This window comes from Alternaria ethzedia (assembly GCF_023757985.1).
Source record: "Alternaria ethzedia strain BMP 0044 chromosome Unknown scaffold_6, whole genome shotgun sequence".
Taxonomy (NCBI): Eukaryota; Fungi; Ascomycota; class Dothideomycetes; order Pleosporales; family Pleosporaceae; genus Alternaria; species Alternaria ethzedia.
This window is the reverse complement of record NW_026056199.1, coordinates 538,693-555,344: the sequence shown is the minus strand read 5'-3', so window position 1 is coordinate 555,344 and position 16,652 is coordinate 538,693. Positions and strand designations below refer to the sequence as shown.

Below are 16,652 nucleotides of genomic sequence, written 5' to 3'. Positions count from 1 at the left end.
TGCCGGGTCTTATATGTGAAGTCCTCCCTGTCATAGCGCTCCTTCGTCGTGTCTTCCCAGCTGTCTGTCAAGGTCGCGAAAGCAGGGTTCGGGAACCTGCATTGCGTGACGTCAATGCCCCAAAGCAGGGGATGATCTGCGCCTCCAACATCACAGAAAGCAGCCGCATCGTCATCGCTAATCTACGAGATGAATTGGGGACCAGGAAAAACGGTCATCGCGAAACGTTCATCGCGATATTGTGAATTGAAGCTTAGCGTGGTGTTGAAGTTTGTTGTGGGTCTGTGAGTACGCGTCTTGCGCCGGATGTGGTGCCGGAGGCACTTGGTGTACCGGACTTGAGGAAAGCTAGTGAGCTTAACGAGACTCCAACTTCAAGGAATTGGGTGCCGATTGAACCGAGGAAGACAAGAATAGTCTTCGTGAAGCCTTACTTTCGGCGATGCGACAATGCATGTGCTCGTTGGCAGCGAATGATCACAATGTATTCCAAGATTCTGTCTAACAAGGTCGGTGACCACCACCAGCCTTCAGCGCCATGCACATGCAACGTGTATACCAGAACGCCACCCAATGCTCGCTATATATATGATACAATATAGATCAACTACATTTGGCCCCTTCACTGTTACCCATCATCGTTTTGCTCGTCGTCTTAATGATGCTGATGACCATAACGATACCTCCAAATGCCGCAACAGCCCCAGCCAAGTACGTCTTCCAGCTTCTTTGGCTTAGCTTCATGTAGCACAGAGGCGGCAGGATGAACGCCAATGCGCATGCAGAAGTTGCGCCGAACAGTTCGAACACTATACCGAGATCGCAGGTGAGGAGGGAGAGTGTGAGGGCGGAGACGACGAGCGAAGTCGTGAAGATGAGATGGCGGTTCGGGTGGTACGGCTCGTCTGGAAACCAATAGTTGGTCATGACTTCTCGACATACAAAGGCTTCGAGCGGAAGCGTAGTAAGCATGTTGAGGCCGAAACACAGTCGCGCAATATTGACCATGAGGTTATCATTCGGAAAGTTATTCAGCACGTTGCCGAGGGTTTTGTCTCCGAAGGTCAAGTAGCCTGTTAGAGCCATGACAAGACATGCGACTAAAGATATACTGGTGCTGTAGTGTGTAACGCGTGTAAATCGATCGATCGTAGGTTTGCGGAGGGAGCCGTAGATGAGGAGGCTGTTGTGGTGGCAGACGAAGGCGAAAGCGATTACGCCAATTGCTTCGAAGATGCCGGGGCGGATGATGAGGTTGCCGCGGAGTTGGCCCTTCAGTTCGGCGGGTACGCGGAAGGCTTGCGTGACTACGGTCACTATGATGATGGTCATGCTGACCAGTGCTAGACCACTTGCTTTGGCCAGCTACGAATTGTCAGCGCAAATATGAGGCGAAACCGCGGATCGCGTACCTTGGATATATCCCGATAGAGCGACAGTGGAAAGGATATGCCAAGAATGAGCAGGATCATGATGGCCCGTCTATTAGTCAGTAGCCAGAGAAACGGCATGTCTGCTAAGGAAGGGAACATCGAATCCAAGACCCTTGGTATTGTATCTCCAACTACGACGCAGAACGCGACCATGCCACCAAAAGCGCTGTATGCTGTCAATACCCTTGCTTCCACATGTCGGAAGGTGAACATACAAGAGCCATTGCGCGAGAGATATCGCTATTAACCCCGATTTGCCGAAGCAGTGTTGTACCGTGGCTTGAAACGAGTCGGTGCCGCTGAGCTTGGAGTTTATGACGATGAGCCGTATGGTCCAGTCTACCACGATGGTAAGGCCGATGAGGAGGGCGGTGCCTGTCACGAGGCCGGCGTTGCGAACAGCGTATGGTTGGCCGATGATACCAGCTCCTCTGTTTTATGTCAGCTCCCCTCAATGTATTCGTGTTGTCCGGCATACATTATACTGTTTGCCATGTTCATGAACGCGCTCCGCATCCCGCTCCGTGGTCGCGCATTCTCGAGATGGTCTTCCGGGTTGAAGGATTCTTCGGCGACTGTGACACTCGGCGCCTCGATTCCAGTAAGTAGAGGAAGTCGCTGCGTTCTTTCTCGTCCATCGCCGCCATCCAAGTAGTCGTCCCCATCCAGCTCGAGCCAGTCGCCGCCATTGTTGTCTCCATTCATGCTCCTCCTGGGTTCCTCGAAGCGCACCCGATTGGGCGTTCTCGGTGCTCCATCAGGCCGAGCTTGTGCAAACGACGACTGGCGCTTAATGTTGCCATTTGGACGTGACCCCGGTGGTGCTGGAGACGCGGAGGTGGTTCGCGATGACGAGGGCGATGGAGACAGGTGTCGCGGACTTGGTTTGCGCTCGTGTTCGGGTTCTGAGTCGCTGTCGGAAGGATGCTCATGCAGGAGCTTCTGGCTTTCGCTCATCGTGGCATTGTCGAAGTTCAGGGAGGTTTGCAGCTGAAATGATCGTTGACATGTCACTCCCGACTTCTGACATCGGACATTGGACCCCTGTTTCGCCACTAGATCGTATGTGGCTTAGTGCTCATCGTCACTTCCGGCGAGAATTGTGGGGTGGATATAGCTGAGCAATAGAACATCATCCTTGTAGATCTTCTGGGCTTTGCGCTGCACTACATAGTCGTACTATCTATGTTTGAGTTCGCTCAAGCTCAAACCTCCAACTGTCTTTGACACATCTGCTATGAGGGTCGCCGTTACCATCGTGAGGTTACATCGATGCTCATAATATGCTCCTTGATTCATCCAGGAAGGGGATTGCATGCCTTGCACCTGCTCACAAAGCGCAGAAAAGCTGACATCGAGGAATGGCACCTCGGGTCGAGGCTCATATAGACCTAGGCGACTCATTTCCTTCATCATACTTCCAAGAAGAAAGGACCCGCACTGGAAAGAGAGAGTAGAATCGTACGGACAAGCATAGTCGGTCCGACGATACTTGTCAAGGTGCTGGTAGAGCTCTGTAACGACAGATTCAATTGCTTGATATCGCTTACAGTCGAGTTCATCTGTATTGCATCAGATATCATGTTGCCGTTGACAGTCGAACACACATACCTGACACTATCGTAGGAATAGGAAGATCCAAGGTTTGAAGGGATTCGGTACTTTCTCTGATAACAGTATAGGTGGCCAGGGCGAATGGTTGTTCAATATCGAAAACCCATGCGACCCAAACCCATAACACCAAATCTCCGCAATACGTCGTAGGTATAGAGGTCTTTGGGAGGGATTGGACCCATACTTCAGTGAACACATCGAGAGCCTCTCCGAAGTCGTAGTAGTCCTCCAGAACAGCAATCTTGGCCAGCATTTCGAGCGTTATCTCCCGTGGAACCTGCTTGTTGCGTCCATGGATAATCCGCAAGACGATGAGAAATGCTTCAGGGTCCCAATCGTGGGCCATTATGTGGTAAAGGCCATCGACTTCGTTGCGCACAGACTCGGCGAAGCCGTCTTGTGCCAGCATTCGCTTGAAGGTGGAGGATGCGAGCATCAAGTGGCGTGAGGACACGTGATAGTGGATTGACTGCTCTTCAGGCTCTCCGGGCTCTTCCGGTGCAATTGGTGGCGACGAATGCTGGATGGCAGATGAAGCCTCTGCAGGCGCGGTAGAACCGTCGTCCAAAGCAAACACATCGCTGCTCTCAGCGCTCTCGAAAATTAGAACAGCTTTCTTCGCCTTCTCCGCCTTCATCCTCGCCCTCTTTTCCTTCATCGTCTCCTTCTTCTTCTTGCCGGGAATCACAGCTCCCCAGGAACCCCAGTCGTCGAGATCATTTGGTTGTCCCCGTTCTGGCTCCCAACGCGCGAAGATCGTACACGGGTTCTTGAGCACTATGACCGTATCCGGATCCGGGTCGATGATGTGGATGATGGGTGCCATGACTGGTATACAAGGGCATGCAACGAGGTCAGAGAAAGTGTACCCACCGCACAAGACAGCGGCCTTGCGAGCTAGATATCACGCGGAATGCTTGAGAAAGAAGATGTTCAGCCTTCGGTCGGGAACCAAAGTAGGCAGAGACCTACATGTCGCTTCAGCACACTGCGCATTCATTACATTAACCTGTGCATCATGTCCAATAGTACATGCAGGATCAGCTATCAGTGCGGAGTCGTGCAGCGTTGTGTTTGCTTTTCAGCGCCAGAATAACGGAAGAGATGTATCATTGGAGGCTCGCGTTACACAACGCCACTGAGATGCATCGCCAATAGCCATACGATGGAGATTGTATGCAGAGTTCCGAACTCGACTAGGGGACGACGAATTGACGTGTTGCGGCATAATGAATGCATTGCCACAATGAAGACATAATTCAAGCAGTTAATGTGCCGGCAGATATCTATAGCGGCCTTGGAGATGTGAAGTGAGCGGCTAGATTGAGATGCCCACGTTTGATTGGCAGCCACAGCGTTGTCAAGAGCAGCTCGCAGCCCGCCCCAGACATGAACACACTCACATGTCTTCAATAAACTCCTACAACGCCTTCCTAACCGCACTCTTAAAAGGAATAATCTGCATATCCTCCAAATTCCACACACCCTCCTTAACATAAACATCCTGCTTCAACCTCTCCACAACCTCCTCTCTCGTCTTAGCACCAATAAGGCACGCTGAGCCCTTCATCTTGGGTGGGCCCGTGTCGCCTTCCTTAATGGGTTCTTCGAGCATGGCTCCTACGAACATGTAGCATTAGCTTTATCCTCTCTCTCGTACAAGGGAGGGAAGGTAAACATACCACCCCACAACCACATATCCTCCCTATCCGCCTTCAACCCCTCGAGATGTTTCGGACGAGCCGCAATCCGTTTCTGCAACGCATCCTTATGATCAGGCACGATGATGAGCCATTCTTGTAGTGGAGCAGCGGTAGACGATGCCATTGTGCGGTGTTGAAACAGCGGTGCGTATCTCGATGATGTTGTTGCGAGCGTAGATGCGATGGCGGGACGGAAGGTGCGGAGAGCGAACATATGTATGTGTCCGATGTCGTAGCAAGTAGGCGGGCGTGTGGGGCTGCGGCTATGAGAGCTTGAGCTTGGGAGAGCTACGAGAAGGTGCGTGTGTTAGCTCCTTGCCCTTGGGAGAGAGAATTGAGTGGAGAAAGATACGTACGGTATGCAGTACTTCAAATGTGTTTATAGAGGTACGCCGAGTAGTGTGTACTTGCAAGGGCGCGTGTTGGTTGTACTGTTGTAGGGCGCAATGTGGGGAAGATGTAGCTTCCTGTTCGGAATTAAGCCGCGGCTTTCGGAACGTGCCACGCTAGTGTTGGAGCGTGGGAAGATTGAGGACATCACGGTGGACACACATGTGCATGTGTGGGAAAAGTGTGTTTGAAAGAACGTTGTGTTCGCTACATACATTATGACTTGACAATAAACACATCCAACTCATGAGCTCATACCTCCTTGCGTTAATCCAAGCGTACCTACGCGTAAAGACCACCAACGCCGAAAACATTCGGAAAGACCATATGCGTAAGAGCGCTGCTCTTACCTAAACCCGTCCTGGAAAAGTACATTGCAGTACTTAACCGCTGCACATGACGCAGGACTCAGGGTTCTCTATCGAGCAAGCGAGGGCGGCTTCAGCATAGATGTCACCATCCCGGTCCTCGCTGTCATCCTTGGAGTCCTCATCTTGTTTGTCCTTCCTGGTGATCTCCTCGTCCGGCTTGACGGCTGCATCAGCAGCTACCATCTTTGGGCTCGCGCCCTCCTCCACATCGGCCTTGAAAGGCTTGCTTGCGAGAGCGTTGCGGGTCTCCGTGACAGGCGTTGGAGTAGCATCTGGGGTAGCATCTGGGGTGGGAACACCGTTTTCCTCCTCCTTCTTCTCCTCGCCGTTGGTAGGTTTGGTGGCATACATTGGACGAGGTGCCGAAGATGGGGTTTGCGAAGCAGTGACAGGTGAGTGTCGGATAGCCTCAGGCTGGAAGCCCGGTTGCTTTCGTACCTTGGGCAGAGCACGAGCCACGTTGGTGTCTACGACGTTGAGGGCCTCTTGGTCGACAGTGAACTGGATAGGTGCTGAAGCAGCCATGGTACGGAGGTAGTACATGCCAGTCTTGAGACCAGCCTTCCAGCCAGCAAAGTGCATGGAAGTGATCTTACCCATGGTAGGCTCCTTCATGTGGATGTTGAGAGATTGGGACTGGTCAATGAATGCACCACGGTCAGCGGCCATCTCAATGATCCTCTTCTGCGAGATCTCCCACACGGTCTTGTAGAGCGTCTTGGTCTCCTCGGGGATGTTGGGAATCCTGGCAATTGAACCGCCATCAGCGATGATACGGTTCTTCATGTTCTCAGACCAGAGGCCCATGTCGACGAGGTCCTTGAGCAACCATGGGTTGACGACCTGGAACTCACCCGCGAGCACTCGGCGAGAGTAGATGTTGGATGTGTATGGCTCGAAGCACTCGTTGTTGCCCAGAATCTGCGAAGTAGAGGCAGTTGGCATGGGCGCGATGAGTAGAGAGTTGCGTACACCGTGCTCAGCGATCTTTGCCTTCAAGGCAGCCCAGTCCCAAAGGTCCGTAGGTTCGACACCCCACATGTCATACTGCAGTTGACCCTGAGAGACGGGAGATCCCGGGTAGGTCTCGTAGGGACCAAGTTCCTTTGCAATATCGCATGAGGAAGTGAGAGCAGCGTGGTAGATGGTCTCGAAGATCTGAATATTGAGCTTTCTCGCTTCATTGGACTCGAAAGGCATGCGGAGGGCAAGGAAGGCATCAGCGAGACCCTGGACACCCATACCGATGGGTCGGTGGCGGAAGTTGCTGCGGCGTGCCTCTTCGACTGGGTAGTGGTTGACCTCGATGATCTTGTTCAGGTTGCGGGTGACGACCTGTGTGACTTCGTGGAGCTTCTTGAAGTCAAACTCGCCACGCTTGTAGTCGACGAAGGAAGGCAGGGCAAGAGAAGCCAAGTTGCAGACGGCAACCTCATCAGGAGCAGTGTACTCGACGATTTCGGTGCACAGGTTGGAGCTGCGGATGGTACCGAGGTTCTTCTGGTTGCTCTTGCGGTTGCAAGCATCCTTGTAAAGCATGAAGGGGTTACCAGTCTCGGTCTGAGCCTCAAGGATGGCGTACCAGAGCTTCTGGGCGCGGACAGTCTCACGACCCTTGTTCTGCTTCTCGTAGCTCTCGTACAGAGCCTCAAACTCATCACCATAGACATCGGCAAGGCCGGGGCACTCGTTGGGGCACATGAGTGTCCAGTTCCCATTGTCTTGGACACGCTTCATGAACAGGTCGGGAATCCATAGAGCGTAGAAAAGGTCACGAGCACGGACCTCCTCTTTGCCGTGGTTCTTGCGCAGGTCGAGGAAGCCGAAGACGTCGGCGTGCCACGGCTCGAGGTAGATGGCGAAAGCACCGGGACGCTTGTTGCCACCTTGGTCGACATAGCGAGCAGTGTTGTTGTACACACGGAGCATAGGGATGAGACCGTTGGATGTTCCGTTGGTGCCACCGATGTATGAGCCAGTAGCACGAATGCGGTGGACGTTGAGACCAATACCGCCGGCAGTCTTGGAGATCAACGCACATGTCTTCAGTGTGTCGTAGATACCGTCAATGCTGTCCTCCTTCATGTCGATAAGGAAGCATGACGACATTTGTGGCGATGGCGTACCCGCGTTGAACAGTGTCGGCGAGGCGTGTGTGAAGTACTTTTGAGACATGTAGTCGTAGGTCTCGATGGCCTTCTCGATGTCGGCTCCGTGAATACCGACAGCGACACGCATAAGCATGTGTTGTGGGCGCTCGGCGACCTTGCCGTTGATGCGGAGGAGATATGAGCGCTCAAGCGTCTTGAAGCCGAAGAACTGGTAGTTGAAGTCGCGGTCGTACACTATGGCCGAGTTGAGCTCGTCGGCGTTGTCCATGATGATCTTGTAGATGTAATCAGAGATCATGGGTTGGCGGGTGTTGTTCTTGGGGTTGACATAGTTGTACAGCTCTTCTACAACTACAGAGAATTGCTTCTGTGTCTGCTTGTGAAGATTTGATACGGCGATACGCGCAGCGAGGATGGCGTAGTCGGGATGTGTGGTGGTCATGTATGCTGCTGTCTCGGCGGCCTGTCGTCTGTTAGCCACTGGGAAGACATTGAACTCATCGAAAGCCGTACCAAGTCGTCCAGCTGGACGGTGTTGACACCCTGGTAGACACCAGAAATGACCTTCATGGTAATGGCGGCGGGGTCAACATGGTCTGGGTCGAGGCCGTAACACAGCCTTGAGACTCGTGCTGTGATCTTGTCGAACTGTACGCGTTCCTTGCGTCCATCTGAAGTCCATCGTTAGTGGTGAAGATTTGAGGCGGTGAAGGCAAAGCAGTACATACCACGCTTGAGGACGAACATGTTGAATTAGAAAAGTAGTGGGGGTATCTGTGTGGGTATCGTGAAGAGGGTGTATTGAGGAGAGTGCAGGAGTGAGGGGTGGGTGGACGCAGGGACACTTATAACGCGTAAAGAGAAGAAACGCGTCCCGTCGCGTTGCTTGGGTCACGGATCCGTTTAGTGCTAAAGTGGCTGCTTGCATAAGCAGAGCAGGCGTGGCAGGGATGTGGAGTCGGGGAAGCGACCGCCGATGCCCGAACTTTTCGCGGGCGACAGTATCGCGGCGTGCAAGAGGCTGAGGTAGTGCAGCAACATCAAGACGCCCTCCACGCCCTTCCCGGCCTATACAGAACCAATTGCCCGTCATGGCAGGCGGTCACATGAAATATCGCCACCTCAGTCGGTCGTCGTCGCATCGTCAAGCGCTCCTGCGGAATCTCGTCACATCGCTCTTCAAGCACGAGACAATAGCGACAACATGGCACAAGGCGAAGGAGGCACAGCGGTTAGCGGAGAAGCTGATTACCCTCGGAAAGAAGAACACCGAGGCGACGCGGCGGAGAGCGACACAGATCTTCTATGTACGAACCCCAATGGCATATCCAAGAGCGCATACTGATAATATCAGGAACCAAATGAAATGGTACCCAAGCTGTTTGGCCCCATAAGAGAGCGCTACGAATCCAGACCCGGCGGCTACACCCGAGTCCTCCGCGTCGAGCCCATGAAAGAAGACCAAGCCGAATCCGCCATCCTCGAACTCGTAGACGGGCCACGAGACATGCGCTTCGCTATGACCGCAAAGACACTAGCAAGGAGACCAGCAAACTTAGGCCTGACACCAGGAATCACAACGCACGTCAAGAAGGTCACACAATTCCGCAAGGACGGTGTAGACGGCTTGCGGGATATGGTAGAGAGGTTACGGATACTACACTCCACAGGTCTGGACAAGAGGACATTGCCCGCGCCTAAGAAGGTGTACCCAGAGATTGAGATGAAGAGGACCATGCATTACCCTGAGGAGGTGGATATGGGCAAGGCCCCGAACAAGGTCGTCGGACCAGCAAAGCAGAAGTACATGGTAGAAAGGAGCCGAAGGTTACAGCAAGAGAAGGAGGAGCGCACAAGGGCGCATAAGGACAAGATGGAGAAGATGAAGAAGGTCAAGGCGTGAGATGTCACTTTGAACGCGAGGGCGCCGTCTCGCGAAGCCTCTGTAGCAAATGTGTAAATGTACAACAAACAGACGTTCAATACGACTTCCACGCGGATTGATCAAGCAACTTTCGAGCAAGCTTTGTGACGCAGCGTACGTCTTTAATACAGGACGGGTGATCACAAGTCCTTCGGGAATCTCAGTGCAACTGCCTCGCCCCGTTTGTAATTTGCTCGTATACGCGCTCGAGATGTCGAGGTGACCCAGATCACGAAGTCTGATGCGTCGTAGTGAAGGATCCCCTCACTGGGCTTAACGCCGCAGTGACCACGATATCAACTCCCAGATCAGGCTACCTAGGTGTATATAAAGCCGACTTTCGCGCGCTTGTCTGCCTTCCTCTCTCCTTTATCCACTATACATCAACTTCTCAGTAACAATATGTCGTCCACCAATCAGCAACAGGGAGCACAGACTCAACCCCGAATATCGTAAGTCATTATACCCAAGTCCCATACTACCCAAGGTACTGACCTTGATAGAGCACCTAACACCGCCATGGCTGAGATCGTTGTTGGACCCAAGGCAAAACGCTTCACTGTGCAGCTCAATCGCATCGTCTACTACTCGCCCTTCTTCCTCGCTGCTCTGAAAGGATCTTTCAAAGAAGCCAAAGACAAAATCGTCACCCTGCCTGACACTGAAGCGAACATCTTCGAGCTGTTCGTCCACTGGCTTTATCGTCAACGCTTTCCTACGGAGGGAGACTCTCCCCGACTACTCGCACTTTACAACGGCGGCGACGAATACCCCTACTTCCAATCCGCTAAGCTGATGAAACTCTACGTGTTCTCCGACAAGTACAACGTCCCTAAGCTGAAACGAGATTGCCTGGACGCGCTCTTCGAGCATCTCGGGGATGAAACTGCGTATAAACTGCCGAATCTAAACGACGTTGCCTACGCGGTCAAGAATTTGAACGATGAGGATCCGCTTCTTCGCATGATTATCGACGGCTTCTGCTACCACGGTAACGGTGAGTGCTGGGAGACTGAACAGATCCAGAATTTGCCGTTTCCTTTCATAGCAAAGCTTATGAAACATCTTAGCGATTTCCGCGACTATGGTATGGAAGACGTCAAGGAGCCTGAATTATGCGACTATCATGGTCATGCAACGACTGAAGAGAGGGAGACATGTGAGAATAGGCGAGAGATGGAAGAGCAGGCGAGGGAGATGACGGAGGATTGAGGATCGAGAGAAGCTTTGGTGGGTTCCTGAAAACGACGATCGAATGAGCTGGAGTTGCAAGGTGTTTCATGGCGTGGAGGTTTAGTCGGCGAGAGTAATAACTTGGAGTATCGGAGTTGATTGATTATTTTGTATTTCCAATTGGCGGATAATGGTATATCGACGAAGGAAAGGCCTTTTTGACGAGGGCATTCGGACGCGTTGTTCTTCCGAACGCAAGATAGACTGCTTTTCTTAGAATTACACACTTGTAAAAACCCCATTCTGATAGTCGACGACAATCGCCTTCTCGAGTGCCGATGCTGCCGCCTCTTTGAATGTCTTGTGAACTGGATCATCATTGACGTAGTAATCACGGTCTTCGATGGAATGGAACTGCAGGACAAAAGCGTGGCTGATGCCGTTCTGTTCGAGAAGGTCAGATGGTTGACGATCTCCAAACTTCGATCGGCGCTGAATACCTGCAGATTCTCAGTCGAGATATCCTTCCCTCCCGAGATCGAAACAATGTACGGCCTGAGCGTAGTTGGATGTATGCATGTTTTCTTCAGCCCAAAGAATTGCGCAATCACCTAAGAAGTGGTCTCAGCGTCGCTCATCAGCGTGGGTCTTGCGCGTCTGACCTCCTTGACAGCGAACTTGCTGGTGCCGTCTTTGAACTGGAACAACACGATATGCGTGGTGTAGGGTATGACTGGCCCATACGGCCCGAAGAAGTACTCGGCGAGCGAATGTCCCACCGTCCGCGAGAAAAGTATGAGGCCTGTCGCGAGAAGCAGGCAAACAACGAGGCCGAAGGCCTTCTTTGGTATCATCATGCCGCTAGGAGATAGCTCCGTGGAGCGCGTGAAGTTGGCAGTGGTTCAATTCAAAAGCAAATCTATGCGCGCACTTTGCTGCAGGACAGCAGCGGAAGCGCATTGGCAGAGGTGCGACAAGGATAGAGGGAAAATCATCCCCCTCCCCGACGCAAAGGCAAGGTGTACCTGTCGACGAACCGAGGGGGATGCGAGCGCTAAATCCTGGAAGCACACAACCCGCAGCCGCAAATTGCTGGCAGATGGGGTAGTGGGTCCGAGCTCCCTGCTCACTCCACTTCCCAAGTGACGTACCTGAGTGAGAGACGCGCGAAGGAAGCACGTCGAAAGTCGAAAAGCCAGTCTTTGGCCGTGCTGTGGCCATGCTAAAGTTGCTATGGCGTACAGTCCAGACCCGCACGAGGGCAAGTGGATGGGACTTGCATCAATTGGGACGGGCTGAGCCAGGTTCTGGCTCGATTGTCCACGATTGAGTGGGGCCTTGGCATCTACGTCATACGAATGTCAGGTGCAGGCCCTCGCTGCGGCTGCGACTACAAAAGAGCTCGTCTTCCTGGTCTCCTGCAAACCATCACCACAAGCAAACTCACTTTACTCTCCCCATAACCTCATCCCAAACCACATACCACCATCACAATGGCCTCCCTACACTGTAAGTATTCATTCACTCCACGTTGTAGCTGCTGCCCGCACTTGGACGAGCAATTGCGCAATGTCTGGCAGCTTCCGCATCGCAATTGAAGAATCTGACTAACAATTCATCTCAGACCTCCCTCCCGTCAAGCCCTCTGCCATCGCCCTCGGCACGGCCTTCAACCACGCCGTCTCCCTCGCTGTCCTCGGCCCCGTCTTCGGTGACGCATACCGCCGCGCACAGCAGGCCAACTCCAAGGAGGAGTACTTCCACAGCAAGGAGGCCGCTACCGCCGCCGCATCGTGGGGTAGCTCCGTCCTCGGCTCTGGTATCCAGGCCTACGGTGTCGGTGCTCTGATCAACGCTACCGGAACTCTCACCTACAAGGGTGCTGCTTACCTCGGCTCCCTGATCTTCTTCGCCTCCGCCGCTCCCTCCGTACGTCATCCCACGTGTCAACCAAACTCCACAATTATCCACTAACAGGTAAACAGATTGTCTCCCAGGTCGTCACCGAGAAGCGCCCCATGGACACCATCGCCATTGGTGCCCTTGCCCGCGTCCTCGAGACCGTCGGTCTCAGCATGTTCCTCACCTACTGGGGAACCCGCACCAACCCCTTCGACTAAGCGTCTCGCCCTATAACGGCAGAGGAGTTTAGGGATTCTCATCTTTGGCGGTTTAGATTGATGCTACAGTCAGCGAATGATGCAGATGATATGAGCTAGCAAAAAGCTTGATAAAGGGCTTGCTTACGATGTAATATACCTCAATGAAGGAAATAATTCATGCAATCGTCTTGATTATGCAATGGTGATGTTGTTTTGTTCGTGTTTTGATCAACGTGCTTGAAAGTCATACACATCCATGAGGTAATGTCCTTGAGGCTTGGTAATATCTAACACCTATCCTGACACACGAACATTGCTCAGACTCATTCTTTGAGCTGCCACAGGTCTTTCTTTTGAACTCGCTTCAGCATGGAGACGTTGATAAATTCTAGCACAACCTCTGTCATTCCTATATCCTCGCACTACACAACAACAAAACTTAGAAGACTCTTAGTAACCGAAGACAAGCTGTGATGCAAAAAATCCATCCAACTTGCTTTACACAGCATTGACGACATTAACTTTTGTCTTTGCCGCGAAGGCGTGATGGTGATGTCGAACCATGACAACTATGACGTTGAACAACTTCGTGCCATGAGCTACCCGGAAGTCTTCCCGGATACCTCACCTAGATATGCTTCGCTGCATGCAGCTGCAAAGACGACTAAGGCTTGCTTATCAAGACCGCAGGTGTAGATTGCATATAGGAGAATGTGTATGTATGTGTGGGTGTCATCATGTTATGAGCGGAGTTTTTATGAATGCTTGTACCGGTAACGAAGAGAGAATTATAGCTGAGATGAGTGGGATATCAACACGGCTAGGAAGAGGCTTCCGATGTCTGCGGTGGTGTTGGTTGTTAGACTCGTGATGATATGTTTCATTGTGGTTTAGGATAAACACTGTCTGCTGAACACGAACGGAGAACTGGCTGAGTTGTAGTTCGAAAGATTGGGATTTACGCGCAAAAATCTTGGTCAATACAAGATCACAGAGAAGAAACAAAGCTTTTGAAGATAATGATCATTCCTTAGGGATGATGTACTGCTTCTGTCGACTTGCTACCCGTGTGTCGACCGATTCCTTTGATATAAGATCTGCTGTACCGATACAGTATCTAGGTGTACTCCTGGTGTATGGACGGCCGCTAATAATTCTTTCGGTGTTGGTCCTGCTTGTAACATTGAGAAGAACGATATTTTGTGGCAGTCTGCACTGTGGTCTCAGCATAGAGCAGACACGCCATCGACCGGAACAAATCATCTGGGAGGACTTCCAGATGCGGCCGCGATGCTACGTTATCTTATCATCGTTTGGACGGATGAACGCAATTCCCATACGATCGCCATCTCCTCGATGTCGACACCTCATGCTCCGCCGCAGCTCTTCCTACTATTGCAATCTCATTGCTTTTCCACACCTCACCCCCTCCCCGCCGCCTCCAACAACCCCGACACAGTCGTAACCCTATACCCCCTCCTCTTCAACACCGGCAACACCTTCCTCAACATCGGCGCCGTCCACCCCCTCCGATCATGACAAATAACAATACTGCCTTCCCTCACCATACTAAGCACATGCCGCGCATTAACCGCCGGGTGGGCAATCTGCGGATCATGAGGATACACACTACCCAGCACCATCTGATACCCCATCTCCCTAATCTGCGCCCTCATCCTCGTGCTGAAGAAACCCGAGCCAGGGCGGAAGTAACGTGGCGGGTGCGGTTTCCCCACTGCGTCGTAGGTGCCGTTGATGTAACCTTCTACTTGGGTTACTTCTGCAGTGAGGGTTTCAGGGCTGAGGGAACGGGATGGCTCGTCGTGCATGGCGTGGTTTCCAAGTTCCATGCCGTTTTCCACGAGAGCCTCGAGTGCATCTTGTCTTCCTGGGACTTGGCCTCCAATAACAAAGAACGTTGCATGCGCATCGTATTCTTCTAGTACCTGCAGAATCTCTCTTGTGTACTCCGACGGCGCATCGTCAATCGTCAAAGCAACAACTTTCTCTCCTCCCGCTGTTTTTGCCAAAGGCACGTGCCAAAGCACATCGGGCCACCTCCGCTGAAAATACCGTACCAACGCATTCGGCGGCTTGTAAATGACGTAAAAAGGCAGCACAAAAGCCACCATCACAAACAGCAGGAAGAACATGGTGTACATGCGTCGACGGCGCTTCGCTCGCGTTGTCGGCAGGCGGAAGAGGCGCAGCGGAAGGCGGGGCATGGTATGCCGGTGTACAATGGGATTTGAGGATCGCGATCTTTCATCGTAGGGAATGCGGCGCGAGATTGGAGGAAGTCATGTGGGGTGGGGTATTTAGGGTGGGTGTTGGGGATGCGCGTTGGTGGTTGCGTTGCGTGGGTGAGGCTTGCTCGGGTTGGTTGTGGATCAAAGGGGTTAGGGGCACATGCAGGGTTGTGACATCGGGTTTAGCGCAGACACGTGCAGGCGTGGTTTGGAAGAAAATCGCGGTCGGTGAATTTTTCTCTCTCTCCTCTACAGCTACGCTCGCGCACGATGCGCAGTTTCTTCGGCAGCACGTCGCACAGGATTGACGCGTGTACGTCGTGTATGTTGGGCATGGCGCACATCATTGCCTACGATGAGATGCTTATGTCGTTTCCAGAGTTTGAAACGACTGAGGTCCACCAGGATATACGCGCCCGCGAACCTCACCCGTACCCGTCCGTACATCACGATTTTCAAATTTTTGTAGAATCAGGAACCAATTTGTCACGCTTGCTCGAACAGCTACAACTTCGATACAAGCCCTCTAAGAATGTTCCAAGAACGACCCCGTGAGCGTTTAATTGACCTGGCTGCCTTACCATGTGGCTACTCGGGTCTCATTGCGTTCATACATACCTTGTTCAACCACGTTGCCTTGCGTTGTTTTACGAGGATGCTGTACTATTTGGAAGCATCTGGAATGTCGGGTTCCGGCAGCACTACGGCTGTCGAGACGTGTTGAGCGGTTGTTATATGGGTCTACCGGTGCCCCTACCCGTCGACATGATGATACGGACACCGCGTACTCTCTGCCCTTGTAACGACGGGGAAGCCTTGGCGGTAGTTACGGACGACAGCGGGGAAAGTTATAGGGATAGCGACACTTGAAATCAGCCTCATGCATTTCTCGAAAGGGTATCCTGGGACGTGCAAGAACGCCTCACATTATCTTAGCATTTCCATATGACTGATCTCATCTCCGTATATTCCGTATATTACCAATCTGGTAGATGGTCGACGGCAGTGTCTTGACCCGTATACGGCGACCAAGAAGTGATCATCGATAGATGAATCATTGCTTACCTGTTTGGGACTTTCTCCGCGTACTTGCGATGTGACGGCTTAGCTACATCTTTAAGCTTTTAGCTCCCGTCAATGCTGTTGTACCGTTGAGACACATCATCTCCGCGACGCCTCAATTCGGCAGTTGGTCACAATTGCAGGTTCGCGGCTGATGCCTTGTCGGCGGCACGAAGCGAGGCTGCCATCGTTGTCAAAATACAGAGTGGATGCTTGTAACGCGTTTCATCGGAAACAAGTTACCGCAGTGTGCGTATTGGCATCACATCGTGATCCAAGATTTTAATGTGATGAGCGTCGACGCGCGTGCAGCCTTCCTCCGGAGCATGTATTTGGTCATCTTGATCAACCTTCGGTCAAAAGGTCGATAGTTTGGGCTTCAGAATAATCGAGAGCGACATATAAGACTGATGTACATATAAGCCTCGAGGCCCATCGTACGATTATGATGGATGCCAAGTATGGAGAAGACTAATCGCTGCCAGAGCAGCACATGGTTCACATGGTTTATCGATTAGGA

At 52.3% G+C, this 16,652-nt stretch overlaps 7 protein-coding genes across 7 annotated transcripts; 3 read left to right on the top strand and 4 right to left on the bottom strand.

The window, feature by feature from the left end:
- Nucleotides 1-603: 603 nt before the first annotated feature.
- J4E87_003456 (uncharacterized protein) lies at nucleotides 604-4,043 on the bottom strand (the record flags this gene model as incomplete). The annotated part of the gene is made up of 7 exons (XM_049375083.1): nucleotides 604-1,365; nucleotides 1,413-1,482; nucleotides 1,649-1,864; nucleotides 1,912-2,423; nucleotides 2,984-2,995; nucleotides 3,232-3,875; nucleotides 4,037-4,043. The coding sequence occupies 7 exons, from the start codon at nucleotides 4,041-4,043 to the stop codon at nucleotides 604-606; spliced, it is 2,223 nt and encodes a 740-aa protein (XP_049235005.1).
- A 424-nt stretch (nucleotides 4,044-4,467) lies between these two features.
- J4E87_003455 (uncharacterized protein) lies at nucleotides 4,468-4,874 on the bottom strand (the record flags this gene model as incomplete). The annotated part of the gene is made up of 2 exons (XM_049375082.1): nucleotides 4,468-4,667; nucleotides 4,730-4,874. The coding sequence occupies 2 exons, from the start codon at nucleotides 4,872-4,874 to the stop codon at nucleotides 4,468-4,470; spliced, it is 345 nt and encodes a 114-aa protein (XP_049235004.1).
- A 649-nt stretch (nucleotides 4,875-5,523) lies between these two features.
- Nucleotides 5,524-8,369, bottom strand: RNR1 (ribonucleotide-diphosphate reductase subunit rnr1; the record flags this gene model as incomplete). Its single annotated transcript, XM_049375081.1, has 3 exons — nucleotides 5,524-8,085; nucleotides 8,136-8,293; nucleotides 8,351-8,369. 3 exons carry the CDS (start codon nucleotides 8,367-8,369, stop codon nucleotides 5,524-5,526), a joined length of 2,739 nt encoding a protein of 912 aa, XP_049235003.1.
- Nucleotides 8,370-8,713: 344 nt separating this feature from the next.
- Nucleotides 8,714-9,525, top strand: J4E87_003453 (uncharacterized protein; the record flags this gene model as incomplete). Its single annotated transcript, XM_049375080.1, has 2 exons — nucleotides 8,714-8,929; nucleotides 8,977-9,525. 2 exons carry the CDS (start codon nucleotides 8,714-8,716, stop codon nucleotides 9,523-9,525), a joined length of 765 nt encoding a protein of 254 aa, XP_049235002.1.
- Nucleotides 9,526-9,948: 423 nt separating this feature from the next.
- On the top strand, nucleotides 9,949-10,758 carry J4E87_003452 (uncharacterized protein; the record flags this gene model as incomplete). Its single annotated transcript, XM_049375079.1, has 2 exons — nucleotides 9,949-9,998; nucleotides 10,050-10,758. 2 exons carry the CDS (start codon nucleotides 9,949-9,951, stop codon nucleotides 10,756-10,758), a joined length of 759 nt encoding a protein of 252 aa, XP_049235001.1.
- A 240-nt stretch (nucleotides 10,759-10,998) lies between these two features.
- J4E87_003451 (uncharacterized protein) lies at nucleotides 10,999-11,573 on the bottom strand (the record flags this gene model as incomplete). Its single annotated transcript, XM_049375078.1, has 3 exons — nucleotides 10,999-11,163; nucleotides 11,220-11,330; nucleotides 11,382-11,573. 3 exons carry the CDS (start codon nucleotides 11,571-11,573, stop codon nucleotides 10,999-11,001), a joined length of 468 nt encoding a protein of 155 aa, XP_049235000.1.
- Nucleotides 11,574-12,212: 639 nt separating this feature from the next.
- On the top strand, nucleotides 12,213-12,839 carry J4E87_003450 (uncharacterized protein; the record flags this gene model as incomplete). The annotated part of the gene is made up of 3 exons (XM_049375077.1): nucleotides 12,213-12,228; nucleotides 12,344-12,648; nucleotides 12,705-12,839. 3 exons carry the CDS (start codon nucleotides 12,213-12,215, stop codon nucleotides 12,837-12,839), a joined length of 456 nt encoding a protein of 151 aa, XP_049234999.1.
- Between the last annotated feature and the right edge of the window lie 3,813 nt (nucleotides 12,840-16,652).